The sequence below is a fragment of the Equus asinus genome, chromosome 7 (genome assembly GCF_041296235.1).
Source record: "Equus asinus isolate D_3611 breed Donkey chromosome 7, EquAss-T2T_v2, whole genome shotgun sequence".
NCBI classification, from domain to species: domain Eukaryota; kingdom Metazoa; phylum Chordata; class Mammalia; order Perissodactyla; family Equidae; genus Equus; species Equus asinus.
In genome coordinates, this window is record NC_091796.1 from 78,995,993 (window position 1) to 79,023,338 (window position 27,346).

At 45.1% G+C, this 27,346-nt stretch overlaps 1 protein-coding gene across 11 annotated transcripts in view; it reads right to left on the minus strand.

Annotated features, from left to right (window-relative positions):
• SLC8A3 (solute carrier family 8 member A3) overlaps positions 1–27,346 on the minus strand; it is a 138,927-nt gene that overhangs the window by 101,865 nt on the left and 9,716 nt on the right. For 10 of the 11 annotated variants that reach the window (XM_070513886.1, XM_014867220.3, XM_014867219.3 and 7 more), the window contains exon 2: positions 16,470–18,315. In XM_070513886.1, the coding sequence (XP_070369987.1) occupies positions 16,470–18,253 (1,784 nt within the window). In that variant the 5' untranslated portion in view covers positions 18,254–18,315. Of the gene's footprint in view, positions 1–16,469; positions 18,316–27,346 lie in introns of those variants that run through there. The other variant, XM_070513892.1, reaches the window with a different exon arrangement.

The following is a 27,346-nucleotide window of genomic DNA, read 5'->3' on the forward strand; positions in this document are numbered from 1 at the left end:
GACAGCAGCCCTAGCTGACACCTTGACTGTAGCTGAGCTGTGCCCAGACTCTTCATGCATGGAAAATGAGAGAGAATAAATCAGCGTTGTTTGTGGTAATGAGTTATGCAGCAATAGAAAACTAATACACACAGCCAAGGAGTGACAGAGTCAGACTTCAAACACAGGTCCACTTGCCTCCAAACCTGATGCTCTTGTCCTTTACATGACATAATACCACACTCGGTTTGGTTTTTGTTCACTTGCTTGATTGCTTGGCATGGGAGGAGGGTGTTGGCGGAAGGGGATGGGAAAGACACTCAGATAGAATGGCTCCCTAACACTCCCTAACACAAAGGGAGTCTCTTTAGCCATAAGTGGTAGTAATAACCATTACAAAGTGGGGACCCTCTCTGTGTTGGGAGATGAAGGATGGCAGGGGACAGGTATTTCATTTCCTCTTTCTCAGGAATAAGTAGTGGGAATTGGGGACAGCAGCATTCACACAGGGACAAGCTAAGAACTCTGGGTGCCTAGTGCTGGATAAACCACATGAAACTGCCAACCTGACTGTTTTTGACATACACAAATGGTAATTACATATGATTCAACCAGTATATGTGAGCACAGGGTGTAACCAGTGGTTAGGAAGTGCCAGGAAAGAGACCAGAAGCAGGGACAAAGCCAGCAGTTCTGCAGGGAAGGACTTCTTGAGTGAGAGACGTGTGAATGAGGACACTGTCGAGGCAGGAATCAAAGAACTAGGTGCTCAGAGCCAGGAAGAGTAATGTCAGTGATCACATTCATGCGCCACCCATAGGAAATTTTAGTTAAGGGCTCTGCACAACTGTGGGAAGGATGAACACCTATGAAACCCAAGCCTAATCTTCAAATCTCTAACTTGGATTTAGTGATATCCTGTGTTGTGAAAGGGGAAGCACAAGGCAGAGAGGTCAGGGCTGGGATGAGGTTATAACATTGCAGGATTAGTATAAGGATAATAAATAATATATGCCATACATCTGGTATAGTACCTGGCACATGCTAAGTACTAAATTAATGGCAATATTATCACTTGGCACTTCATTAGATGACGGAAAACTGCCTTGCTTACATAAGATGAAGGTAAGGGTGAGTCATCTTCAAATACAAAGATAAAAAGAAAATGTATGTGGCCCTGATTGGGAAAACCAGAGTCAGGCTGGAAGATATTTAATTCTTTGATCTCTGAACTTTCTCTTCTGGGTGGCATGCGGGAATGGCTAACACCATGGACAGCACCATGGGAGTGTTTCTTCTCTTGCTCCGGATCTCTTGAACATCAAGAGCAGAGTTCCGGGGGCCAGCCCTGTGGCCAAGTGGTTGAGTTCTCAAGCTCCGCTTTGGTGGCCCAGGGTTTCGCCTGTTTGGATCCTGACTGTGGACATGGCATCGCTCATCTGGCCATGCTGGGGTGGCGCCCGGCATGCCACAGCTAGAAGGACCCACAACTAAAAAAAAATATGCAACTATGTACCGGGGGGCTTTGGGGAGAAAAAGGAAAAATAAAATCTTTGAAAAAAAAAAAAAAGAGCAGGGTTCCGGCTTCTGGTTTTCATCACAGGAGCCCAAAGATGGGACTCCACTCTGAAACAGGAATTGTTCTGTTCAAGCTTCCTGATCAGCACCAGGTTCTGGGGTGGAGGGTGTATCATGGGGCCTGGGAGGCGCGTGGAGTGAGAGAGGCCTCAGTACTACCTGCATGCTGCTCAGAGACATGCCCAAGAGCCCTTGGGAGCCTGTACTATAATTATTGTAGTTGTCCCAGCCCCGGAGTCCCACTTGCAAGTGACTTCACAAGTAATTATCCTCAAGACAAGACAGACTTTGCCCATCCTCCTCCCAGCCTTTCTTCCTCTCTCTTCTTTTACTCTCCTTCTCTCTCCATATGCCTTCTTTCTTTCCCTTCATCTCCCAATCTAGTCCAATAAAGTCCACATCAGGCTGCAGAGGATTCAACCCCAAGGTCACCTTCTGCCCTGGCCTGGGGCTGCTCTCTCCTTGGAGAGCAGTCTGTCATGTTCCCTGACATCGTCAAAGAAAGCCTGGATAATAATATTTCCCTCCACCTTCCTTCAGACAAGACTCTTTGACTTTCTATCTTTAGGTCAACTGTCTCTTTCTGAAAGCTCACCTTGGGCTCAGGGAGGAAATACAGTTACTCATGGGGGAACGTGAGCAAAATGCCGGTCCACAAAGGTCAGAATGTCTACGACATGGCCAAGATTCTATTAATTAATTACTCAACTTATAACTAGCACACGATCTGCCTGATAAGTAATTTAGACTAGGCACTATGTTAAATGTGTTATAGTCATATTCAATCCTCGCAACAACCCACGAGGTAGGTACTATTATTGTCCACATTATAGGGATGAGTAAAGTGGAAGGTTAGGTAACTGTCCCCAGATCACATCCCCAATAAGTAGCTGAGCTGGGACTCCAACTTGGTCTGTGTGACACTTGGTCCATTCATTCAATCACCCTGCTCTGTTACCCCGCTATGCGTATTTGCGCTTCTACCTGCAATGTTGCTCTCACACTTCTGTTATTGGCGATTTCATTGTGCAAGTGATATAGCAAAATTCTGTTTTCCAGCTTCCCAACCCTCACTCAGTGCCCCCTACTCACTTATCAGTGCCGCCCTTCTTCCATCACAGACAGCCATGGCTCGCTTGCCCTTAGGTTGCCAGGCCTGCCTTGCTTTGAGGAGGGAAGCGGGTAAAACTTACCTGCATCTCAGGATCAGGTACAAGTCGCCATGGAATACCAAAGGGAGAGAGGATCTGGAGAATGGGCCCTTCTTTTGCCTCTCTGGTCACAAGACAAAAGACTCTGAGCGTTGTTTTCAATGGTCCAGAGTTTAGCCATTGGAAGGGTAAAAAAGGAGAAATGGGCATGCCGTTCAAGGAGCATCAGCTGGAGCCTCTGGGCGTTGTTTAAGAACCATCAATGAAAGGGGTGAGTAGGCTCACATGTGAGGGGATGGACTATAATTAGTTTTTGGGTGGTGAACATGATGTAATCTACACAGAATTCAAAATATATTATGATGTACATCTGAAAGCTATGTAATGTTATAATCCAATGTTACTGCAATTAAAAATAAATAAATAAAATAAAAAATAAAAAAAAGAACCATCCCTGGACCAGGGCTAGGGAGATTGGAAGATAGAAGAGGAGGCGATTATAATAGCTGTAACAAAGGAACTAAACTGATTTGGGTACGTGGCTTAGAGAAAGTAGCCATTTTATTTTTTTGGACCTCATCTAACTTGCAAACAGGAATTGAAAGGTTTACGATTACAGTACAAATATCACCAAGCTATTAAATGAGCTCTAGCCTCCTTCTGCCTTGGGAGCTGTGGGTCAGCGTCCTGAGGACAGTTAACCCCACAGGCAGCGCTCTTTTCTCCACCAGTCCATTGACCGTCAGTGTGAGGTCCCTCCCTCACTTACTGAAGTCTGGAGAAGGCATCAGGCAGGGCGTGGGTATTCACTTCTTGTAGCTATTGTAACATTACCACAAACTTGGTGGCTTCAAACAATAGAAATTTATTCTTTCACAGGTCTGGAAGCTAGTAGTCTGAAGTCAAGGTGTCAGAAGTACTGAGGGAGAATCTATTCCATGCTTCTCTCCTAGCTTCTGGTGTTTCCTGGCAAAACTTGTCATCCCTTGGCTTGTAGCTGCATCATTCTGCATCTTCATCTCTGTCATCACATGGCCTTCTCTGTGTGTCTTCATATGGCCTTCTTATAAGGATGAGAGTCATAGGATCTAGCACCCACCTCAACTGAGTATAAAATTACCATAACTAATTATATCTGTAAAGTCTTTATTTCCAAATAAGGTCACATTCTGAGGTTCTGGGTGGACATGAATTTGTGGTGGCGGGGGGGTGCTCTGTTCAATATTCAACCCAGTACCGCTTGCCAACAGCATTTTTGGCAGATTCCACGTAACCTAACAGGAAGGAAAGGATTTCGGTTCCTCAAGAGGATGGCTCAAGTAAACCTCAATGCAGGTGGTGAGGCAGAGAAGAGACGCCACTCTGAGCAGTGTCCAAGTCAAACTGAGGCACGCCCCAGCATCTAAGACATCTCATAGAAATCAAGCCCAAGGAGCAAAGAGAGTGAAGCAGAGAACTAAGGCAACGTCCCCCAAGGCTCAAAACAGAGCAGGCACCCTTCTGCTCAAAATGCAACATTTGAATCATCAGGTAAAATGCCAGGTAACTCAATCCATCTTACACCCCCTCCCCACAAGCTAACATGGAAACAGGCAAATGCCTTCAGTCTCCTTTCATCTCCCTTCTAACCCCCAGGAGGGCTTGGGGACACCCAAGGGCTCTGGCCATGAGATGAGAATGGAGCTCTCTCAGCTTCCCGCTCTGCCAAGAACAATCCTGGGCAGAGGGGCTCAGAGCAAAGAGAAAAGCAGGACAAAGTGAAGCCTCAGGTTCCTCCAAGGTGGCCCTTTCTGCTAGTGGGGATAGATTTCTGAGCCCTTTGGGGAAGCGCTGTGCAGAACTGCATCCAATCTGGGCTAAGCAGATTAGTTCCCTCCCAGTGAAAGGTTCTGGGCAGCTGAGCAGGGCAGCTCCCTGCGCAGTGGCAGGGGGCTGTCATTACAAGGCCCAGATAGGACATAATTACATGCTCCCAGGAGGGAGCTCCTAATTGAATTACAGGGTGTCTCCTGAGCATCAAAGGCAGCCCATGCTCAGAGGTAGCCGAGCAGCCCAGGGGCAGACCCTTTGAGGAGCTGGTGCTGGGTAAGGGTCAGGCTGTGGAGGAGCTCAGGGATGCCCGAGCCCATCCTGGGACTCTGTGGAGCTTGCTGAAACTGGGAGAGGAGAGGAGCAAGGCATGGAGAGTGAGGGATAGTGGGCGCTCCCTAGTCCTCATGCCAGAGAGGCATGTTCTAGTCCCATGTCCCCCTGGGCTTGCTGAAAGCTGGAGGTGGTTGCCAGAGGACGTACCAGGAATTCATTCTGCTTCTTCCTTCATTCATTCAATAGACATTTTTCATGTCCCTTTGATTGTGAGGCATTCTGATAGACATGGGGAAGAAGACTCAGGTGCTCCTCTGGTCTGAGGACATGGCTTGCCCGGGGACCATCTACTCCTGAAGCCAACTTCTTTTTAGATCTGTGTGTACCCCACAAGCCAAAGCCAATTAGCCACTCTTCTTAACAAGTCCTTCTGAGTTGATTGGAGGAGGGGGTGTGCCAGTCGCCTTTAATGACTCCAAACTGAATCCCCACAAAAGGCAGGAGGCAGTGCCTCTGTGTGGCCACAGCCCTCAGTGGTCCCTCTTCTATAGCAACTCTCACACACACACTTCTCTTCCTCGCCAGACTGGGAACGCCCTGAGGACAGGAACTGTGCCTTTTCTTGCTGTGCTCAGCCCACAGCAAGAGCTCAACAAATGTCTGCTGACTGTACCCTGAGTGACCGATACCCACCTCCACCCTGCCCCCTGCTCTCCTGCTGCTCCCGACCTCATTGATTTGGAGGGCTCTCATAGGCCCTCCAAGGGATGCAGCGGAGACCCACCTGCTCTCTCTTATCATCACCCCTCTAACCCTTGGTCCTGGATGTCCTTAGACACCATGGACACAGCATCAAAGGAGGCCCCCTGCATCTGAACACTTGGTCCTGAGCCAGCCTTGCCCTATTTTCCAGGCAGCAGGCCAGAGCATCATCTGTTGGTAGTTCCTGATGGTGAAGTGACACAAAAAAGAATCTGTGCACCAGCTTGGGCAAGGGTGGGTCTGAGGCAGCAGTCAAGGGTGACGGATCCAGATTTCTGAGCTGGGAACTAAGGAATTTATGTGGCCCTTGCCAGATTCCCTAGGCCCAGTTACCCCTGACTGAAAAGGGAAGAAGCCAACTCTTGCCATTAAGTAAGAGATGTGGGACGTGCTCTTAGCTTCTTCCATATGAGGAGAAGAAAGTCTGCTGCTTTCAGCTTCATAACCTTATTCTGATGCTAAAATATGTAACATAGTAGAAAGAATACGTGATTTAGAATCAGAGCATCTAGATTTTGATACTTACCCTTAAAAGCCCTGTGTTCTAGGGTAAATTACTTAATATTTCTTAGACTATGTTGCCTGATCTGAAGTGATGATATTAACCCTAAAGGTATGACAAAATCCTTATACTTTTTTAATGTTTTCACATAAACATTAGAAGTTTTATTATGTAAGGAAAATAACAACAATAGTAATCTTTCCCTGAGGTCTGAGGAACGGTGAAGATCAGGTAATGAACGCTGTGCCCTGTATTCTGATATATTCTCCAGAGCCTTCTGATCTCTCCATGGGGTCACCCTCATCAAAACAACTTTAAACAATTAGTGCCTAATATTTTCAAAGCATTTTACATCAATTAGTTCCTTTTAAAGTCGGCTCTTGGCTGTGTTTATTCTATTCTCTCCCAACCCCCAAAATAGAAAGTACATATTCTTCCAACAGTCCACATGGGTTAATTAAAATGCCATTTCCCTCTCCTTTGGCTGGAATTAACTCATTGTAGTAACAGTAGTTATCTTTTGCTATATTTCATGGAAAAAATGGAGATTTAATTAATTTTCAGCTAATAATCTTCTAAAACATGGGTCCCATGAGGAGGGGCAGATCATTAAAATGGACTGTTAGGAAGCTGTCTGGGAACTACTGGTCTAGTTTATGAAATCCACTAGGTTAGCAGGGGTTCTGGAAGATTCTGGTCTGATAAGGAAATTATCTGCTTCTTGTGTCCAATGAGAATTCATATCCCTGTGGAGTCATCCAGGGAATAGCAGAAGGTTCTGTGTTATGTAGGATGAAGGAGAGAGTGATTCAAGGGTTTTTTCCATTAAGGGTGGCCCATATTGGGCGGATAGTGGCAACTTCATGCTAATGTACCTCAGTGAAACGGAGACTCCTAGTTTCTTTATCTTATGAAGTTCTTTCCATCCCAGGACTAGAGTGGTAGATATTTTGCCTATTCTCACATTCACAGTTGAGCCCAGATATAGCCTCAAAAATCCTTTCCAAGATGGTCCCCTGGACGGCCACTACTAACTGACTGGAGCTGACACAAAAGGAGTCCTATTTTACACCCCAGCCCTGTGCCCTGTGACATGGGCACCTGACAGAGTCACACACTGTGCCACTTGGAGTTGAGAATACTCTGGCATCTGGGGAGTTTCCTGGAAAGGCATCAAGTCACAGCTCCAAAGATAAAGAGGGGTGCCTGCTGGCTCCGGTTAAGTACAGCTGACCAGCTGTCCAGCAGTGGAGAGGTGGGGTGGGAAAGGCTGTCCTTCTGTCCCTGGCAAGCATGAGTGGCAGGAAAGCTTTCTGTCTTGGTCTGGAACACAGGCTGCTCTGGAAACCCAATCCAAGAGGGAGGTTTTGAAAGTGACTCAGTAACCAAATAGTGCTCCGGAAAATGATAGCAGATTATCTTCTGACGCTAGTCTCTTGGAAAGGACAGACCAGAAGAGGGTGAAGAGAGAGAAATGACCCTGATAGCCTTGAGATTTTTGCCACTGAGTATCACCCACAAGGAATGTTTTCTGTGGACCTGGGCAGAGGCCAGTTTCATCTTGGCTACTGAGTCTGTGGTCAGCTTGATGAATTTGAAAGGGCTGGGGGCTCCAGAGGTGGCTATTTTTCCCATTCTCCAGCCTACCGCCCCAGCACAGATTACTATAAAATCAGTGCTTTCTCTGAGGCCCTGTAAACCTTATATACTGTGTCAGTTTGGAGGTGACAGATGACTGTCTCACCTGGGACATCCTTCTAAATGACATTGCCCACCATTTACCTAAGCAGGTAGCTTACCATGGAATCCCCAAGGCAACTTCATTTTTCCACACCACCATCCAGTTATGGCAGATTTACTGTTGGGTTGGGGGTGGGAAGGAGCTTGGCTCAACATAGGGCAACCAACCCATATCTGGCCAGTGGCCTCTGACATGGTGAAGTTGGGGGGCGGGTGGGAAGGAAACAATCAGATTCACTCTCTTGAGAATTCAAGCTAGAAGAATAGAAAGATCTTTCTAGGTAGGAGCTGAAAGCACATATGGAGAAAAGACCTGTGAGATAGGACTGTTAGAAGCAATACCGGAGGAGGCCACAGAGAGAAGCAGAGGCGCCAGGAGACAGAGACCACGTGGCCCAGAGGGAAAGCATCAGAAAGACAAGGTGGTCCCTAGGGCTCCCTCAGCCTCTGATGGCTTTCTGATACCAGTTCCAGTCTATGCTGGATCCTTACAATCCTACCTTCTTGTCTTAACACACAGTCAGGCAAACATTTTGTAGTGAAGGAGAAAAGAGCACCACAGTGAGTGGTTTGTTTCCTGGGAGATATCAGTCTTCTTGGTATTACAGTGATGCTAGTTCTTTCTGTCCAAGTGACAGGCTTTCTTAAGGGATACTCACAGCTCCTTCTGGATCATTCACAGAAACCATAGATCAGACAGTAGACAGAAGGCAACCCAAGTACAGATGCCAACAGTGTGAAGGAGGGGGATATAGGGAATAGGATAAGAATAAAAGAGGAGGGGCTGGCCCCGTGGCCGAGTGGTTAAGTTCGTGCGCTCTGCTGCAGGCGGCCCAGCGTTTCGTTGGTTCGAATCCCGGGCACGGACATGGCACTGCTCATCAAACCACGCTGAGGCAGCATCCCACATGCCACAACTAGAAGGACCCACAACGAAGAATATACAACTTTGTACTGGGGGGCTTTGGGGAGAAAAAGGAAAAAAATTTAAAAAAAAGAATAAAAGAGGAGACAGGACTAGAGGAGACGAGGAGGAAGGCACTGAGGGCAAGCAGGAGTGGAAACCACAGCACTAGCATCTTCAGTGCCTGGAGCATCCACAGTAGAGAAAGAAATGCTGCAGCAGAGGATGTTTAGAAGACAGAGCAAGTGTAAGAAAAGAGTATACAAGCAGGGAGTAAGGTATGAGCAGGGAAATAAAATGAACACATATGAAGACTGCAGCCAGGGCCATGGCTAGCCCTGTGATGGTAGCAGAGTATATCCTACATCACACGGCTCGGAAAGAGAGGATCAGGTGGTAGTGGAGGGCACGAGGAGAAAGCACACGGGATACACAAGGAGAAAACCAAAAGGTAGACAAATCAAGACCTAGAGCTCTGGAAAAATATGGACTACCAGGAAGCAACAGCAGTATTAGTCATCCATAATCCACAATTTGTTTTGCAGCCATATTCTGAGTATTGAGTTACCATCAAGATGTCACTCACTTTGAAAGTACCAACTAAAGAACCTACAACAGAGTGTTGTCTGTATCATAAATAACCGATTCTTCATGAGCCCTAGCCATCCAGTGATAAGTGAACTGTGCTCAGGCAGGCCAGATTAACCAGGCAGTGTCCAGGCATGCTGATCCTTAGCTCGAGAGGTAAGGATGGTGCCACATTGACGGCTGAGCTTAAATATATACACATACCTAGTGGTGACTCAGTTTTCAGAAAAACAAATTTTTCCGTAATGAATAAGTTTCACTTTCAACTTCAACTTCTCTCCGTATCCAGGTAATCTCCTACTTGAGTACCTGGTAGGCAGCACAGGTGTGAATATTATTTCTATGAATGATAACTTTCATGTCACCTGAGAATATTTACCTAGTGTTTTCCTTCATGGTCATTTAGCAAAATCCTCAAAGTATCTGATTCCTGAAAAATGCTCCTGGACTGGGCAGAATTTAAATATGGGGACTTTGCTCTATTTGTAGATCAAGGAGTTCCCTTTCTCCAACAATCAATTATACACGACTGACTCTATCCCAGGATTTCCGATGGGTCCTGCAAGCACCACTTAGTTTCTATTGTAAAAAACAACAAGAAAATAACACCTTGAATAACTGAAGACCACAGCTCTAATCTCTACTATCTTCCTCACTGAGTTGACAGGGCACAGCCAAAGGGTAGAGAAGGAATGAGTGCTCATGCACCATCCAAATACATCTGGGATGTTCATGAAAGATTGGGCAACAAGGAAGAGTTCCCACTTACCCACTTTGCTTTGCCCAAGTATCCCTTTCCATCATTCTTGTGAGTGAATGAGGAAACTTTGACCTTAAAAGCCAGAAAAGTTGAGATAAAATAAGCAAGGTCCTTGGCAGGATCTCCATTGGCATCCTTTTATTATCATCACCTGAAGCCCCAACTAGCATCATTCCAAGCAGTGCACAGGAGAGCCTACTTTGAGGATAAGACTGTTTTGTTTCTACTTGGCCAGTCATGTGATCATCTCCAATCACAGTATGCCTTTCTCCTCAAACCAACCTGACATTCTCCCAGGTGGGAATCTCCAACCCTGCACCACTGAGCTTTCTCATACCGGAGGGCAGACCAAGGTGAGAAGACCAGGGCCGGCACTCTGGATGCTCTGCCGCAAATGGTCCTTGACCAAGTAAGGCAGAGGGGTGTTGCCTGATCCAGTGTGGCCAGAGGATACTGCACCCTTAGACCCTGAACCAAATTCACCAGCATGGCTCTCGCTGTCCTGGAGATTTTTGCAGACATGTAAGGTTTAAGCAGACTTGGGGTGCTTTACGGATCCTAGGGTTGGAATATGTCCTTCTTTGACATAATCTTTGACAATTTCACTAATTAAGGAGAAAAGAAAAAAATTTTCAGGACGTGGGGCCTTTCTGGGCACAGTATCCAAAGCTTCTGCTAAAAAGGCCACATAGGCTTTAATTACTCCTTTGGATGCAGAAGAGGGAACAATCCTACTTGAAATGTTCCACTGTACTGCTAAGTACCCCCATTCAATAATTAAATATGGATTCCCTTCTTCGGGACAAATCTGAGACAAGTGCACAGCTTCCACTGTGGTCCATGAAGCCATAGACCTGGTGACTGACTGTTTACCTAAAGCTGGGGAGAGATCTTGTTACTGGAGGCAGGCACTGAAGGTGGAAGAAAAAAGAAAGGGAGGGATGCCAGCTAAGGGGCAATTATCACTCCCTCCACCCCACACCCCCTCTCAAGAAGCTTGCAGCTTGTGAGTTTTCTCAATCACAGAAAGGACATTCTCAAGACAAATAATCTCCCTTAGTGGCTGGAAAGAGACTATCCTAACACCTTGCTGAGCCAAGGAAAACTAAAAAAGCCTACTGTGTTTTACTTAAATTAGAGAACGTGCAAACTGTGTCCTGGATCACTCCAGATTTTTTTTTTAGTTTTAGTTTTTTCTTTTTTCTATTTTTTAGGAAGATTAGCCCTGAGCTAACATCTGCTGCCAATCCTCCACTTTTTGTTGAGGAAGACTGGCCTTGAGCTAACATCTGCGCTCATCTTCCGCTATTTTATAACATGTGGGATGTCTGCCACAGCATGGCTTGATGAGCAGTGTGTAGGTCTGCGCCTGGGATCTGAACTGATGAACCCTGGGCAGCCAAAGCAGAGTGCATGAACTTAACCACTACGCCACTGGGCCAGCCCCTCACTCCAGATTTTTATAGATTTTGATGGAAAGATTCCTTGGGGTTGAAACTTTACAGAGAAAGCACCCCTGGAAGAGAATGGCCTGCATCATTTTGAAAAAATTTCATTATTTCATGGAACAAGGTCTAGTCTGCAGTGTGCTAGCATTACCTAAAAGATGTCCCAGCCTATGCTTGTCACCTTTTGTCAGCAAGAGATCATTAAGATAAAGGATTTTTTAAAAAAATTTCTATGGGCTCAAAATTTTCCTTCCTGAACAGTCTCAAAGTGAACTGAGAGATTAAAAATAGTCCACAATTTATTATTACTATTCTTAATTAAGACATTATAGTCACATAATATTCCCGGAGTTGCACTTCTGGAGCATCTTTCACCCAAGAATTTCAATGTTCTTTCCAAAGTTAACATTTTTCTGCTGGATAAAAATGAAAGGGAAATGTCCAAACCAGGAAGGGGGCATTAAATCAGTACCCTCTAAAAAGTCTTTTCCAAGCCTAACTTTCTATCATATCCAGCTCTGTGATCTTGGACAAGTCACTTTCCCTTTCTGAATCTCAGCTTCATAATTTGTAAAAATGGGAGATCAGATTCCTTCCAGCTTTAACGTCCTAATTTTGCTGGAAAATGTGTGGCACAGCCAATATTCCATTCTTCTTTGAAGGCGGCCTTTGCTATTTAATGACAGTAGATCTTGGCATCTGCATATTTGACATCTGCAGCTTTCTCTTCCCAGAGACCCCAAAGGTCCATGGGCTGCAATAATCTGCTATTTTGCAGAGATGTGTCATGAGCCTGGGTTACAGGAGCCAGTCACGAGTTTAGTGACTGACATTACCATGCTGGCAGCACCCATATCTCTGTGAGGTTTTGTTAACATCTGCAGCAGGCTCAAAGGCCATAATTCTCATCGTGTCCTGTAAGTGGTAGTCACAAAGCAGAGGATTCTCCTAGAGCATGAAGATGTCAATAGCATCCCTCTCGAACATCAAAAGAGTTTATCGTAACGTGGGTTTAAAGTAATCATGTACCTACCCCCACCCACTTCATCTACTTCACTACTACATCCTTACCAAAGGTTACTTAAAAAACTTTAGTGGCATCACAGACACAGCAAAGAGCTTTCAAACCTCTTTTATTGAACTTATCTCAGCCATACCACTTCTCCTATGTGTTTTGATTTGTCTGCATATGTTGTATTCTTTCCTCTGGAGAATAAGATCCTTGAGAGCTAAAATGACAGCTTGTCTCACTCATTTCTTTATCTCCAGTACCTAGTAACGTACCTAGTAGGTAGCAGGTACTTAATAAATGTTTGTTGAATGACTGACCATCTTCTATGAGCAGGCACTGTGTTAAAGGTGCATTTGCTTCATATTTGTATGTGGTACTTATCACATCCCTGCAGGATAGATATCATTATTCCTATCATTCTAAGAAAACATCTGGGACTCAGGAGAAGTGACTTTGTTCAAAGTTACACAGCTGGTGAGTGATGGATTCACATCTGTCTGTCAGACTCCGAAGTTCATGCTTTTCTATACTACCTTAGTGCTAAGCACACCTTTGAAGAAGTCAAGCGTAAATCCAAAAGAGCGAATTCAAGGACCCAATATTATTGATAGAGCATAGGCCTGGCTTCAACCTGATTTGATTTAGAGGAATACGGTGAGAGCAGAATTTACAACACACCAGGCTTGGTAGGTAAATGAAGCTACTCAGAGAGAAGGATTAGAAAGCAGAACTGTTCTAGGCATCACACAAGGTTTCGATTTCAGTTTCCAGATTAGTATGGTAATTAGCAGGGTCTTAGGGTAAGAGCTGGGTTCTAGCTAAGTTGGAGTTGAAATTTGGAACTGGAAAGCCAGCATTCATGATTCACTTAAGCAAGTCATTTGAAAAGCCACTTTCCTTCCCAGGTCTCATGGTTTGTCAAGAGCTTGAGAGCCTTTCAACTCTAGGTTGGGACCAGGTCCTGAAGTTGGACCTGATCCTGGGACCGGGAGCTTATTCAAAATGCAGAATCTCAAGCCCGACTCTAGACCTTCTGAATCATAATTTGTATTTTATCAAAATCCCTGGATGGTTTATAGCACACTAAAATTCGAGACACACTACTCTAGAAGACAGCCTAAAGTCATTTCTCTCTCCAATATTTTATGAGTTTAGGCTAGAAGTCTTCATGGTAAGCAAAAAACGTGCTGGTTATTAATAAATTAATAAAACCTTATTAATTAGGGTCCCATAGAAATTCCAGTAACCTGGTCACCTCAACCATGTCTTCGGAAGAATATTGTTAATTCTTCGATAGTCCTATTAATGGCCTCATTTACTAAGCACATACCATGTACAAAGAACATTGTGCACAACATCTTGAATCATCATAATAGCCCTGCAAGAGAGATATTATTATCCCCATTTTACCAATGAGGAAGTAATCTCTTAAGTCAATAAAATTTCCCCAAACTACATGGTTAAATCAGTAGTCGAGCCAGAATCCTAACCCAGAGTACTTAGAGCCCTGCTACATCATACTGCTTCCAGGGGTGAAATCACAATTAAAATAGCAAGTGTAGGGCTGGGATGCGAGGAGAGACTAGCAGGTTTTGGACTCATTCTTCTCCGATGAAGAAGAACAAAAGGGTAGTCTAAAGTCCACTGAAATCTAAAAAATAATGCAAAAGAATAGATGGAAATATATACGTGTTCAGCAAACCCTAGAATACCTGGACCATAATCTCAAACTTGTGGAAGTTGATATACGTTTAGAACCAATATCACCCACAAGTGATAATTCAGGAGGCTCATTTACACCAAGATAATATACAAGTTGAAAATGCAAATGGGTTTGAGAAAGGTTTAGTCAAATTCAGAGATCCTAGGTGCACAACTGATTATTAATGGGACGAAGAAATTGGGACGAAAGCCTCTAATTTCTCAAAGACTACCCTTCAGTGCCTCTGAGAGACAGGTACTGAATCAGAGGAACCATGAGTCTGTCAAATTAATGTTATGTCATAGCACATTAAAATTTGAGAAACGCTACTCTAGCAGATATCCTAAGGTCATTTCTGGCTCCAACATTTTATGAGTTTAGGCTAGAAATCTTCATGGTAAGCAAAAACTAGCATGCCATTTAATGCCTGACAATAACCAACACGACCACAAACATACGTGAAATTTCACAGAGTTTGTCTTCCCAGTAAGGGCCTGTCCTTCATTGATATGTACAGATACTCTCCCCAGAGCACATATAAATGGATAGTATTCTCTGGAAGGCACAGGTTTTTACTTATGCTAACAAATGGTTATCCTTCCCAGAAAAATGACTAAACAGCTCCAATAAATCAATTTGTCAATGGCTATTACACTTCAGGAGACAATATCCTCTGTTCCATCTTTGGCTAGTGCAAATATGACCTACATTGAGGGCCTATGTCTATCATTCAGAAAATCCTAGAGCTTGGAGGAACTGCAAAAAGATCCAACCTTGCCTCTAGGCAAGGAAAATATTGTTATTCCCACTTTACCAATGAGGCAGTTTAGTTCTTGAGCTAAGACTAAATGACTTGCCCAAAGTCACATTATTAGGAAGGGATTGAGGAAGGACAAGAGCAGAGTCCCGTGTATGACTCACTAAGCTCTGTTGTCAACAGAACCCAACCCCTTTTGAGCTCTGTCCATGGCTAATCTTGGAAGAAGCACTTGTCACAACTCTCCCTCAGTTCTATGGACCCCCTTTTCCATGAGTTCCTTCCTTCACTCTTCTAGAAGTTGTATGTTTTCATTTCCCACTGCAAGTGTTTTGAGCATGTTCCTGGGAGTAGTTTGACACCCCACCCCCATTCCTATACACCCCTGTTGCTCTCCACACCTTCTCCTGCTACTGCTTATTGCTTGTGGACATGAGCAGGAATTCAGAGACAAGGCTCCCCTTTCTCATTCCCATCCTTCTTGGCCACCCTGGACAGTCTGCCCTCTCATAAGCTGCAAATCCTGGGGAAAGTCCTTCTGCTTTCTTCTCCAAAGCTATCCATCTGAGAAAAGGACAGAACATCCAGTACAAGAAGACTCAATGGGGAGAGTCCCTAGAATGATAAAGGTAATAGAAAGGCAATACCCACAGTGTCTAAAGGACTAAATGAGGCAGCGACCTGAGAAGTATTTCAGGAAAATTCTGGACTGTGAAAAGAGATGACCATACAGAAGATGTATTTCCTCCCACAATTCCTAAGAGGCTTCTCCTTCCCTGCTTAGCCAGATTTTGGAGATTAGACCTGTGACTAAAGAGAGGTGGCTGCTGCTCTGGGAGCTCTGCTTCTCCAAGATACTTCCAGTACCCAAGCCATAGTCACATATCTCACCTTAACTGGGCAAGCCTTGAACCATAAAATAGCCTATGGGCATTTAAAGAGAGTGCCAAGTTTCAATCAATTTTTCAATTTCCAAATTGAAAAAGAGGTGCCTGAAATCTGGTTATACAATACAACTGCAATATGGTACTGGGAACAAAAGCCAATGCCACCTGCTTTCTCGAGGATGTCCTGATTGGGTTATCACTCTCTCAGAATGGAAAGGATTGGCTTCAAAGCTCATATAAGCCCAGGGCATGAGGAGAGGAGGGAGGAGTGACTCAAGCAGTCTCCAAGCTCTTGCTTAGTCACAAGAATTCTCCAAAATCTCATATCAAAACTTCTGTCACCCTGCACCTCCACCAGCCACCATTTTGAGTCTCAGTGGACAAAATGTTCTAGGTCCTGAGATCCTGCCACAGGATTCCTTGCCCAGAAACAATTTAAAGTGAGAAAATTGAAGGAGAGTTTGGAAGCAGAATCTGCCAGTAGTGTCTGCTGATCCTGCATACCTGTGATGGAACCAAAGTTTAACATTAACACAAACATAAGGAAAAGTTTTAAAGAGTGGTACCGAAGGATAGAAGGGATGGAGGGGATAGACTGTGGAAAGGTTACTTACACAGTTTCATCATTCTTGAACTCCAAGTCCCCATATGTGTCTTCAAAATCCTCACCACCACCCTTGGCTGTCCCTTCTACTGTCCTAAAGGGGACGATGACTGTGCCCCGGGCACCTGATGTCCGCAGAACCTTGACCTCCATGACACCAATGCTCTCACTGACATGAATAGTGTCACATTCAAAAGTGAAGATGCCTGCATGGTCATCATCCAAGATAGTGACTGTGGCCACACAAGGGGACACCAGGACAGCCCGAGGCAAGGGAAGACTATTGAGTACTGCTGGAGGCATCCCCTCCTCGGGCTGCTCCTCCTCTATGCGGACATTGCTCAACCTCACAAAGAAGTGTTCATCCTCTTCAAAAATGTCATCATCAATGATGCCCACAGAGAACTCCTTCTGGGTCTCTCCTGGCTTCAGAACCACAGTGCCCTCCGTGAACTCATAGTCAGCCCCAGCATTGGCAGAACCATCCTCTGTTTTGTAGTCCACATACATGGTCTTGGACGTGTCCCCCCCTTTCCTCACCACTGTCAGGAGTACAGCCCCACAGTTCTCCAGGCACTGATAAGAGCACGGATCAAAGAAGACCTTGGAAACAAAGTCCTCAGGCTCATCGGTGTGCACCTCGCTCATGCTGGAGGCCTTTTTGGCTTGTTCTGCTGCATGTTTCTTGAGGATGTTGCCTGCGCCAGTCATCATACGGGTGGCTTGGATCCGGTAGAAGGCACGGCTCTTCTGTTGATGGGAAAGAGCATAGTAATTGGCCATCTCTACCAGCTGATCTAAGTCCTTTTCTGGGTATTTTTGCTTCAGATCCTTTAGAATCCGGATCATCTCCCTGCGGGACTCATCCACCTCCTTCCCTTCCATGGGCACCAGGTTCCCATCCAGGAAGTGGGAATTCATCATTTTACCATCCATCTCGATGCCCTTGGGGTGGTCACCCTCTGTCTCTATGATAATTCCTCGGTGTTTATCTGTGCGGTACTTTTTGTGCATGTATTTGTAGAAGAGCAGTCGCTTATCTGCCACCCAGGCCAGAAGGACACACACTGGAAAGAAGAAGAGAGTGAGGAGGCCTTCCCAAACCTGGACCACACCAGGAGAGAAGACTGCCAGGATCATATAGAGCCAGATGTAGGCAAAGATGCTCCAAGCAGCAGTGACAAAGAAGACTCGTAGGTGCTTGATCTTGCGAGTCTCTCCATCGGGGATCACATAGACGCAGATGCCAATGATGATGAACATGTTGAAGGCTGCACTACCTACAATGGTGGAAGGTCCCAGATCACCAGCAATGAACCCATGACCACACACCTCAATTAAAGAGAGGAGGATCTCAGGAGCAGAGGAACCCAGGGCCATAAGGGTCAGGTTGGAGACAGTTTCGTTCCAAACCCGAATCGTGGTTGTGCTGGTCTCTCCATTGGGTTTTTTGATAGTCACCTCTCTCTCTTGAGAAGTGATGACTTCAATAGATGCCATGAAGCGGTCAGCAATGATGGACACCCCAAGGAACATGTATATCAGGGCCACAAAGTAGACAATGACCCTGGCAATCTTGTCCCCAAGGGAAGGGTTCTCTGGGTACCAGATTGGTAGGATGACACCCTCTTTGCAGTCCGATGACCCTGAACAGGACTCATTGTTCTGCCCTGTGCTGGGCACATCCCCTGAGCCACCAGCCTCTGCCCGAAGACCATTCAAGAAGAGCACAAAAGTAATCAGCCCAAAATGGAGGAAGGCAGAGGTGAGAGGCTGTAACCTTAACCACGCCATGCACGAGCCTTAGCCCCCGGCTTCCACTGCAGCACCAATGGTCCTCCTGACAGGCCAGAGACCTAGAAAAGACCAGAGAGGAAGGAAAAGGCATGAGGAAAACGGGGACAGCAAATGGCAGGTTCCCACCAATACAAACTGATGTTTCACCTCGAGTGACATATTATACTAACATATGGGGCGGTCTCTCACTTGGAAAAATAGATGTCAATGGGAGGCATGAATAGCTGCTCTGTCCTCAGGACCATCTGGTGGAGACTGAGTTGAAACATAGCTTAAAATAGCTGGGAATATTGGTAATGGAAACATAAGTGATACCCTTCTAGTCCTGTCTCCTAATCCCACTATCTGTGAGAGTTCTCAAGAATCAACTTAACATAGGCCAAGTATGACATGAATCTTCATCACTACTTATACTGTTCCTAGGGTTTTCAGCCTTCTTTACCCCACTGTCATCATACTCAAGAATCTTGCATAACACAGGTTTGCAAGAGTGCATACTGAATTGAACTTTTATCATGGGCTAATCCCCCAAAATAGAACACCTTGCTTCGTGTGCAATTGAGCCCGCTTATGAAAAATTCCTTCCCAAAATGCAACACTGAAGGCAAGCTGTAATTTTGAGATTGCTTGGGAAGTCATGAGAGTTGATTCTTCAGTGAATGCTACCTGCAGGGTGGCTAAACTGAGGCTCTGTAAGCTGTGCCCAAGACCCAGTCCATGGCAGCCCTTAGCGCTGCAGCAAAACATGCTTATGAAACAGTTTAGGCATCCAGTTACAGGAAGATGAAGATCGTCAGCTGCTCAAATTTCAAACCCAAACACTGAAAGGGCCAAGTGGTAGAAATCACTATTAATAACCATGCAAGTTGTTCTCAGAATTTTTTTTAAACTGTAGACAAGATTTGGGGGTGAAATGCAGCCTCATCTGCTAGCCTCAAACCACTAAAAGGTGAGCACAAATTCAGAAGAATAGGAAGAAACTCAACTGTAATTAACAGACTCATCTTTCTATTCATTGCCTCATTCAGATGAAATGAAAATGTAAATAGCCAAGCAATAGCTGGGGAAAAAAAAGCTACTTGCCCATTTTTCCACCTCTGCTACAACCATGTGAGGTGCTTTTAGTAACAGAGGAATGCTGATTTGCATCCGTACAAGAGTTACAGGATTTAAAGTCCTGGTCCTCCATATCTGTTCTTCCTTCTCCACTATTTCCCATCTCAGAAAACAGCACTCCATCTACACAGTTCCTCAAGTTAGAAAATGGGTGTTAGTCTGCCAGCCTTCCTCTCCCTCCTGTTCCTTATCTAAGCCAGCCCTAAATCCTATCAACTCTCCCTCCATCATAGCCCAAGCCACCACGACTCCACACCTGATGAATCTACTGCAGTAACCTCCTAACTAAACTTGCCCCTTCAACTCTTGCTGTTCTCTTTTCTATTTCCTCACAGAGACACAGTCATCTTTTTTTAAAAACCCAAACCTACGCTATCACTTCCCTAGTTGAAGCTCTTAATATAAAGATGAGAATGCTTACTATGACCTACAAAGCCTCGCCTTCATCCTCCTCTTCCCCCTTCATCTCCTACCACTCTCTCTCTTACTACATTTCAGCAACAATGGTCTTCATATCAGGTCCTGGATGACCCCAGGTCATTTTCCACCTCTGGAGCTTTGCGCATGACATCATCCATGCATGCCTGAAATGCCTGTTTCTTCTTTGTATCCCCACTGTTAACAAGGCTTTAGATCTCAGCTTAAGTATCACTTTCTCAGAAAAACTTTCCCTCACCCCTAAAAATGGTCCACTCCCTTTGTTATGTTCTCTTAACAGACTCTTTACTTTTCCTTCATGGCATTTATAAAACTTTGAAATTACATGTGTATTTATAAGATTATATGATTAATGTCTAACCCACCCATTAAACTATGAATGACATACAGGCACAGACTATGTCTATTCTGTTTATCATGGCGTCCTAAGTAGTCAGTTAGTAGGTGCTCATTAAATGTATGTTTTTGGAATAAGGAAGCTTCCTCAGTGCTATGGACTGAACTGCATGCCCCCAAAATTCTTATGTTGAAGCTGTTGAAGCTCGAAGCCCCAGTGTGACTGTATGGGGAGATAGGGCTCTTAGGAGGTAATTAAGGTTTAATGAAGTCATAAGGGTAGTGTCCTAATCTGATAGGATCGGTGGCCTCATAAGAAGAGGAAGAGAAAGAGAGATCTCTCTCCACCTGTGAGGACACAGCAGAAAAACAGCCATCTGCAAGCTAGGAAGAGAGCTCTCACTGGAAACCAAATTGGCCAGCACCTTGATCTTAGACATCCCAGCCTCCAGAACTGTGAGAAATAAATTTCTATTGTTTAAGCCACTCAGTCTCTGGTGTTTTGTTACGGCAGCCTGAGCAGACTAATACACTCAGACATCGGCCTTCTTTAAAGCCATATTATGATCTGAATTATAGACTTTTGTTTTGGGAAAAAAAATACATAGATCTCATAGACAAATCCTGATTAGATTTTTAGAGGCTATGTAGGACCTCTTTAAATTCCCAAGGCTTGTACTCAAAGAGAAATTCCCTTTGGGACACGTTATGCCCTGGTGTGTACTGTAATCATGAAGACCTTCCTCCCAAAGGGTTCTGTGGATTAACTTGGTTTCATATTCCCCAGAATGGCAGCCAAGTGCTGAGGTCCACACTCCTTTTTCATCCAACTGCTGGGGGTCATCACAGCAAGTGCTTGGGGCTTTGGCCTCCCTCGGAAGAGAAACGGTTACAGGGCTGACTGTGGAAGAGCGGGGTGGTGCAGATGTCCAGCATCTATACGCAAAGCCTGGAAAAGCTCTCATAGTCTGTGATGTACACAGTGACCCCATTCACAGGTTTGGCACTCACCCACCCTGGAGAAATGCAGACAGAGAAGGATCTTGGCATTTTGCCTTGACCTCTGAAAACTCGACACGTTGTGGATTCTGATAAGCCTCATGCAGGAGGAGACAGAATGTGGGCACAGCTGGAGCAGCTCTTTGATCAAGAGCCAACATGGTGACAAGAGGTGTCAGCTGTGTGGGCTAGCCAACCCCAAAGGGGTGAGCTATCCACAGGTTAGGGAAGAGAGCTGGCCTTGTGCAGTCAAAGAACATGGAATATTGCGGTAGCAGAGTTATCCTGATTAATGGGGGACAAGGACTCCTACTTATTTTACCCACCAGGAGAATCAAGGAGGATCATGGTCTTTGTTCTCCTCAGTCTCGCCAACACTTGTGGCAACATGTTTTTATGGGGAATCTGCTACCACATGGTCAGAATCAGAGGCCAGTTTAGAAAGACTGTTCCCTTAGAAAACAAATGAACTGAAGAAAAGATGAAAGAAAATAAGGCAAGAAGGTGGCTAGTAAAGGCCTGCACCAAGTTTTTGGAATTGAAGGTGGAGAATGAAGTGGGAAGTCCCAGTTGTTCTTTCCAGCCCTGCCAGGAAATGGTTTCTGCCTGAGATGTTAGAGACTGGGGACACCTCTGGTGATCAAGCTAGTGGTCATTTTTTGTGCCATTGCCCCAGTCCTAGACACCAACTGAGACAGAGTTCAACCTCCTGGGGATCCACTCCAGCCCCTTAGAGATCCAAATGATCTTACGTGATTCTAGAAGACTCTTAATCAGTCCTAAAGCATACTGAGGAACATGACTCAGCCCGAGACCCTCAGAACCACCCCAAATAATAAAGATATCAATAATAGTAATTAACAGTTATAAGTGCTTGCTGTGTGCATAATGTTAAGTACTTCCACATTTAATCTTCATAACAACCCCATGAGATTAGTACTATTTTTATCCCTATTTTACATTTTGGGAAACTGAGTCTTAGTTAAAGTCATTCACTCCAAGTATAAAGCAAGGAAGTAGCAGAGCCGGAATTCACAAAGAAGACAAAAAATTTATGGTTTTAACCACTCTGTTTTACTAAGATGTCCCACTTTGTGGTAGAACACCCATGCCCCTCAGTCAGCTTCCAGTCTCCTGTGGATTTAGAAGCAATATGACTGCCCCACACACCGTCACAGGAGAGACTAGCCATTTGGTAGAGTTGCCTAGTCCCCAGGCTTACTGAGGGAGTCCTGCCTGATGCAGTCTCCTCTCAAAGATGCTCCTTCCCATCAGTCCAGTTTGAAAAACATTAGCAAAAGCCTGTGAGTTGCCAGGCCTGGTGCTAGATGCTGGTGGGCAAAATGAAAAATAAAACACAGGGTTTGCCCTAGAAGTACAATCTAGCAGAGGTGAATAGCTGCACATATAGGAACTTTTACTATAATAAGTGAAGGTGAGGGCAGAAGGTTGTGGGAACACGAGGAAGGCAATGAGCCAGCTTGGGGATTCAGGAAGGCATTCTAAAGGAGGTGATCCCTGAAATGAGTCTTTAAGCATGAGTGAGCTTTAGTCAAAAAAAAAAAAAAAAAGAAAAGAAAGTGGGAAGGGCATTCAAGTCAAAGAGAACAGCCCCAGCAAAGACACGGAGACATGGAAAAGCCCTCAGTTTGCATGGGATTACAAGGAGATCAGTGTGAGGCAGGAGGGGCAGAAGACGAATGTCCAGAAGCCTGGACACATAGGGAGGACTCAATGCACAGCAAGTCTTACATGCCAGGCTGAGAAGACGGGATTTTATCCTAAGGGCAGTGAAAAGCCAATGATAGGATTTCAAACAGGAGAATGACACGGTCTGATTTGTATTTCAGAGAAACCAATTTGGCTAAAAGGTTTAGGACGGCTGTAAGACGGACAAGATGAGAGCAGGACGATCAGTTAGAAATCTACTAGAAACAGAAGAGCCACAGACAAAGAGGTGGGCCTAGGGTATATTCTGCATATGATGACCCTCTGTCCCATTCCTCTTCCTCAGCTGAACTGATGCCCTGGCTTAGCCCACAGCCTCTCATTTCTTTCCTGGATTATTTTCCTAACGCCCCCAGGGCCATCTGCAAGGTGTCTGTGTCCTCAGCAGTAGCTCCTGACATCTTTTAATATCACTGGCAAATTTAATTAAAGTTACTGTTCCTCTGCTCTTCCAGATCATTAATAAAACAGTGCCACCAGGCCAGACTGAGCAAATTCTCCCTCCTGCTACGCCCTCTACTTTCTCCAACGGGAACACTGCTCCAGGCCTGTCACCAGGCTGAGTAGAGTCGTCCTGCTCTGCTTCTAAATCTGGGCCCCTGCACAGGCATCACAGCCAATTTACATTAAAGTTTCAGGTGCAGCCAGGCTGCACTGGATCCGACACGTCGCCCGAGTCCAAGAACACTGCACCGTCTCCTGTGCTTCCTCTGCCTGCAGGGGGTGAGAGCCAGGGCAGAGTCCTCTCTGTGGCAATGCTCCCCCAGAACACAGGAACTCAATTCCCCGCACTCTCAAGAGTAGGAAAGATGTGCCCTCCGCTGCTTAGGTAGTTTGATTGTCACAAGTGGAACTGGATCCAAGGGGGAAAACATAACGATGCTATTTTCCATGCAGTATTATCTTTTTGAATCTTCATAGTAAAGGAGGTACTATTATCATTGTGCCCATTTTACAGATAAGCAAATTTCAGCTCATAAAGATCACATTTAGTCAAAAGAAAAATAAGCATTTGAGTTCTGGCAGCATGACTCCAGAGCACACGGTGTTAACCACTGTGCTTGGGGTGTACCCTGGGTTTGGGGACTCCTGAACAAGGGCCCAGGGAGGGCAAGGTAAGTGTTTCTGGATGTGTAGCCTTCACCACAAGCTTGGAGGCTCTGTGTACTCCAAGGCAGCCTGGATCAGGGCAAGAGCCCCCAATTTGAAAGCAAGAGGCAAGAACTTTCTTCCCAGCTGTACCTCAGTGAGCTGTGAGATTTTGAAGAGTCAGTTGAACCTTTCAGGGCACTAGCTTCCCCATCCAGAAAATTCACGTTGGGTTGGATGATCTCCATAGTCTATGAGAGACAAAGATGCCTTGATTACAGGCAGTTCTGTCTCTCGAAAGGCAAAGAAGCAAAGGGACACATTTAAGTTAGGTTGGCCCAGAGCAGTTTGAGAGCCTAGCAGGGAATCTAGGCTCCCAAGTTGACCTCAGAGGATACCAGAGTAAGCTAAGGGAAGGTGGTAGGAAAAGGAGGCCCAGGAAGAAGTCAAGGAGAGCCTACCTTCTGGATTTACCAAAAGCACCTTGGATCAAGTCCACTTTTTGAAGAACTGCTCTTTGAATACCCGTTTTGGGCCAAGCACTGTGCTAGTGATTGGGAGCACAGTCATGAACAAGCCACACCACATCCTCAACCTTATCGAGTTTGTCTTCTGATGAGGGAAGAAAGAAACAAGTAAATACGGGAATAGTTGACTACAATGATGTCATGGGAAGTAACATCTTTTTCGAGTTCTGCTCTAAGCTCTCAGATTGGTCCCTGTACAGCTGCCTCAAACCACGTGGGCAGTGGCTACAATGCAGCGTGGCTTCATGATATAGAGAATCTTGCAGGAGTATGTGATATGGTATTTTACTGTTCTTGCTTCTCGAATCTCATGCAATTGTCATATTTTGCCTTCCCTGAAGCCCCTCAAACCCTTAATGACATCCAAACCATACAACTTCATGGAACCCTGCTGACATTCTCCCAGGCACTACCACACAAGAATTGGAAGCCCACTGGAGAGTTCAGGGCACTGGACTCACTCTCCTCATGCTTTATATAAACCAAGGACATAAAAAAAATGACACCACCACCAATCATATCTCTTCATTGAGTACCTGCTCTACGGCCAGCATTGCATTAGATACTTTTACAGCTGCTTTTTAAAACCCAAGGACCCCACAATGAGACAGGTGTTGTTATCTGTTTTAGAAAAGAGGGGACTTGGGGTGAAAGATTAGTAATTCACCCGAGGTCCACTAGCCAGGGATGTGGCACAGCTGGGCCATGAAACTTGATATGTCAAATGCCAAAATCTGCTTTTCAACCCCAGGGGATGAAAGGGATGGTGGAAGAGTAGGGAGGAATATGGAGCCCTTAGGTCCAGCACCTAGAGCCCCAGAAATCTCCACCTCCTCTAGGAAGCCTCACGTGACAATGCCTTCTCCTCCCTTCAAAATGAGTCACCTCCTCCCCTGTGTTCCTCTAACACCTTCATCACCACTGAAGCACTTGACCCATTGACCTGGGCTTATTTGTTTACATGTCCATCTTCTACACTCTTATGGAAACTCCCTGAGGGGTTTCAATTCAACACAGGGAAACTTTATTTGTTTACTTTTATTTTTTAGAACAATGAGTGGTCACACTCAGTGAAACTCTATTGATAGGGCTAAGAGGTTGGACTTGACCTCTGATCTCCTCTCTGCCTCTAAAATTCTATGATTCAAAGGTTTCTTGATTCTGTGATTCTAAGGTTTACCAGACTCTGTGGAAGCTAGCAGATTTTTCCCTCTGCAAGTCCTTGACGGCTCTGGGGAGTCACAAACAATGAGAATGGGCCAGAGAGATAGGAAGAGGAAGGGCTTTGCCAATTTAAGTTCTGTTTCTCCCACTGCTGGATCCACATCCGTATTTAAGTCATCCCCTAAGTTGGAGGCAGTAATGGAACTAGGACTAGAGAGGGCTGTGCATTAAAATAACTTTGGAGCTCTAAAAAACAGACACCTGGATCCTACTCCAGACCTAAGTTTTGGATTCTCTGCAAGTGGAGCCTAGATATTTAGGTTTTTAAAATTTCCTTAGTTGAGGGCCCGGCCCCATGGCCGAGTGGTTAAGTTTGCGTGCTCCGCTTCAGCGGCCTGGGGTTTTGCTGGTTCGAATCCTGAGCGCGGACATGGCACTACTCATCAGGCCATGCTGGGGTGGCATCCCATATGCTACAACTAGAAGGACCCAGAACTAAAAATATACAACTATGTACCAGGGGCTTTGGGGAGAAAAAGGAAAAATAAAATCTTTAAAATTTCCTTAGTTGATTCTGAGGTATAGCCAAGGTTGAGAATCCTGGGATAGAAGACAAAGAACATAGTCTGACTATGATACTTGCATCTCAGGGATTCCATTCATTAGGGACTTTCTTTGGACCAGGAGAAGGACTCTTGGTGTATCATGAATTGACTCACAAATGGGTACCACAAAGCCTTTCTATGCACTGGAGAAACAGCCCACCCTCCTGGACTCTCACTTACTTTCATACCTTGCCAAGGATGGTCAGCATCAACTCCCTATTCCACATAAGTAGATTTTCCCTTTGTCTCTCCCTAAACCTGCTGTCTGCTTGGTTTTACACTTTTACTAAGGAAATATAAAAGATCCAGGATTCCCTTATCTTCACAGAAAAATGACGCTACTCATCCATTTGCAGCAAGACATATTTCCAGTTATTTTCCTTTTCAGTGATGATAGCTTAGGCTGACCTGTCCACACTCTTCCTCATGGCCTCTTTGTTTGTTTGTTCATTTGTTCATGCATTCATTCACTCATTCATTCATGATGTGTGCATTTGTATGAAACCCCATCCATGCGTAACAGATTGACTTTCACTGAATTATGGTGAAAAAGTTACTCTGTTTGTACCCAACTCATTTTTTTTCCCACTCAAAAATATCAGAATAAAAGTTCTTAGAGGGTAGGGATTTCTATCTGTTTGGTCTTTCCGTGTCCCTAGCACCTATATCAGTGTCTGACAAAGAGTAGGTGCTCAGCGTATATTTACTGAATGAATAGATACACAAATAAATGTACAAAAATAGAAGGCATAATATGGAGTGATTTCTCCCACTCTTGGCAGTGTTCAAATGGAGCATCCCATCTGTCAGGGATGCTGTGAGCAAGCTTTTTCAAATTTGAGTCATATGAACAAGATATAATCCCCCTTGAGAAGCACACACTTCACTGGAGAACGGTGACAGAAAATCAAACAATTACAACAAAATTAGTACTATATTTGGAAGCATGAGCGATGTGCCAAGAGAGCACAGAAGAAGGCAGGTCTCATACTGCCTGGGATCATCAGGGCCAGCTTCATGAACCAGACAACTGCAGATCTAGGATTTGAGGAATGAAAAGGAGTTAACTGAGTGGAAGCCAATGTGTC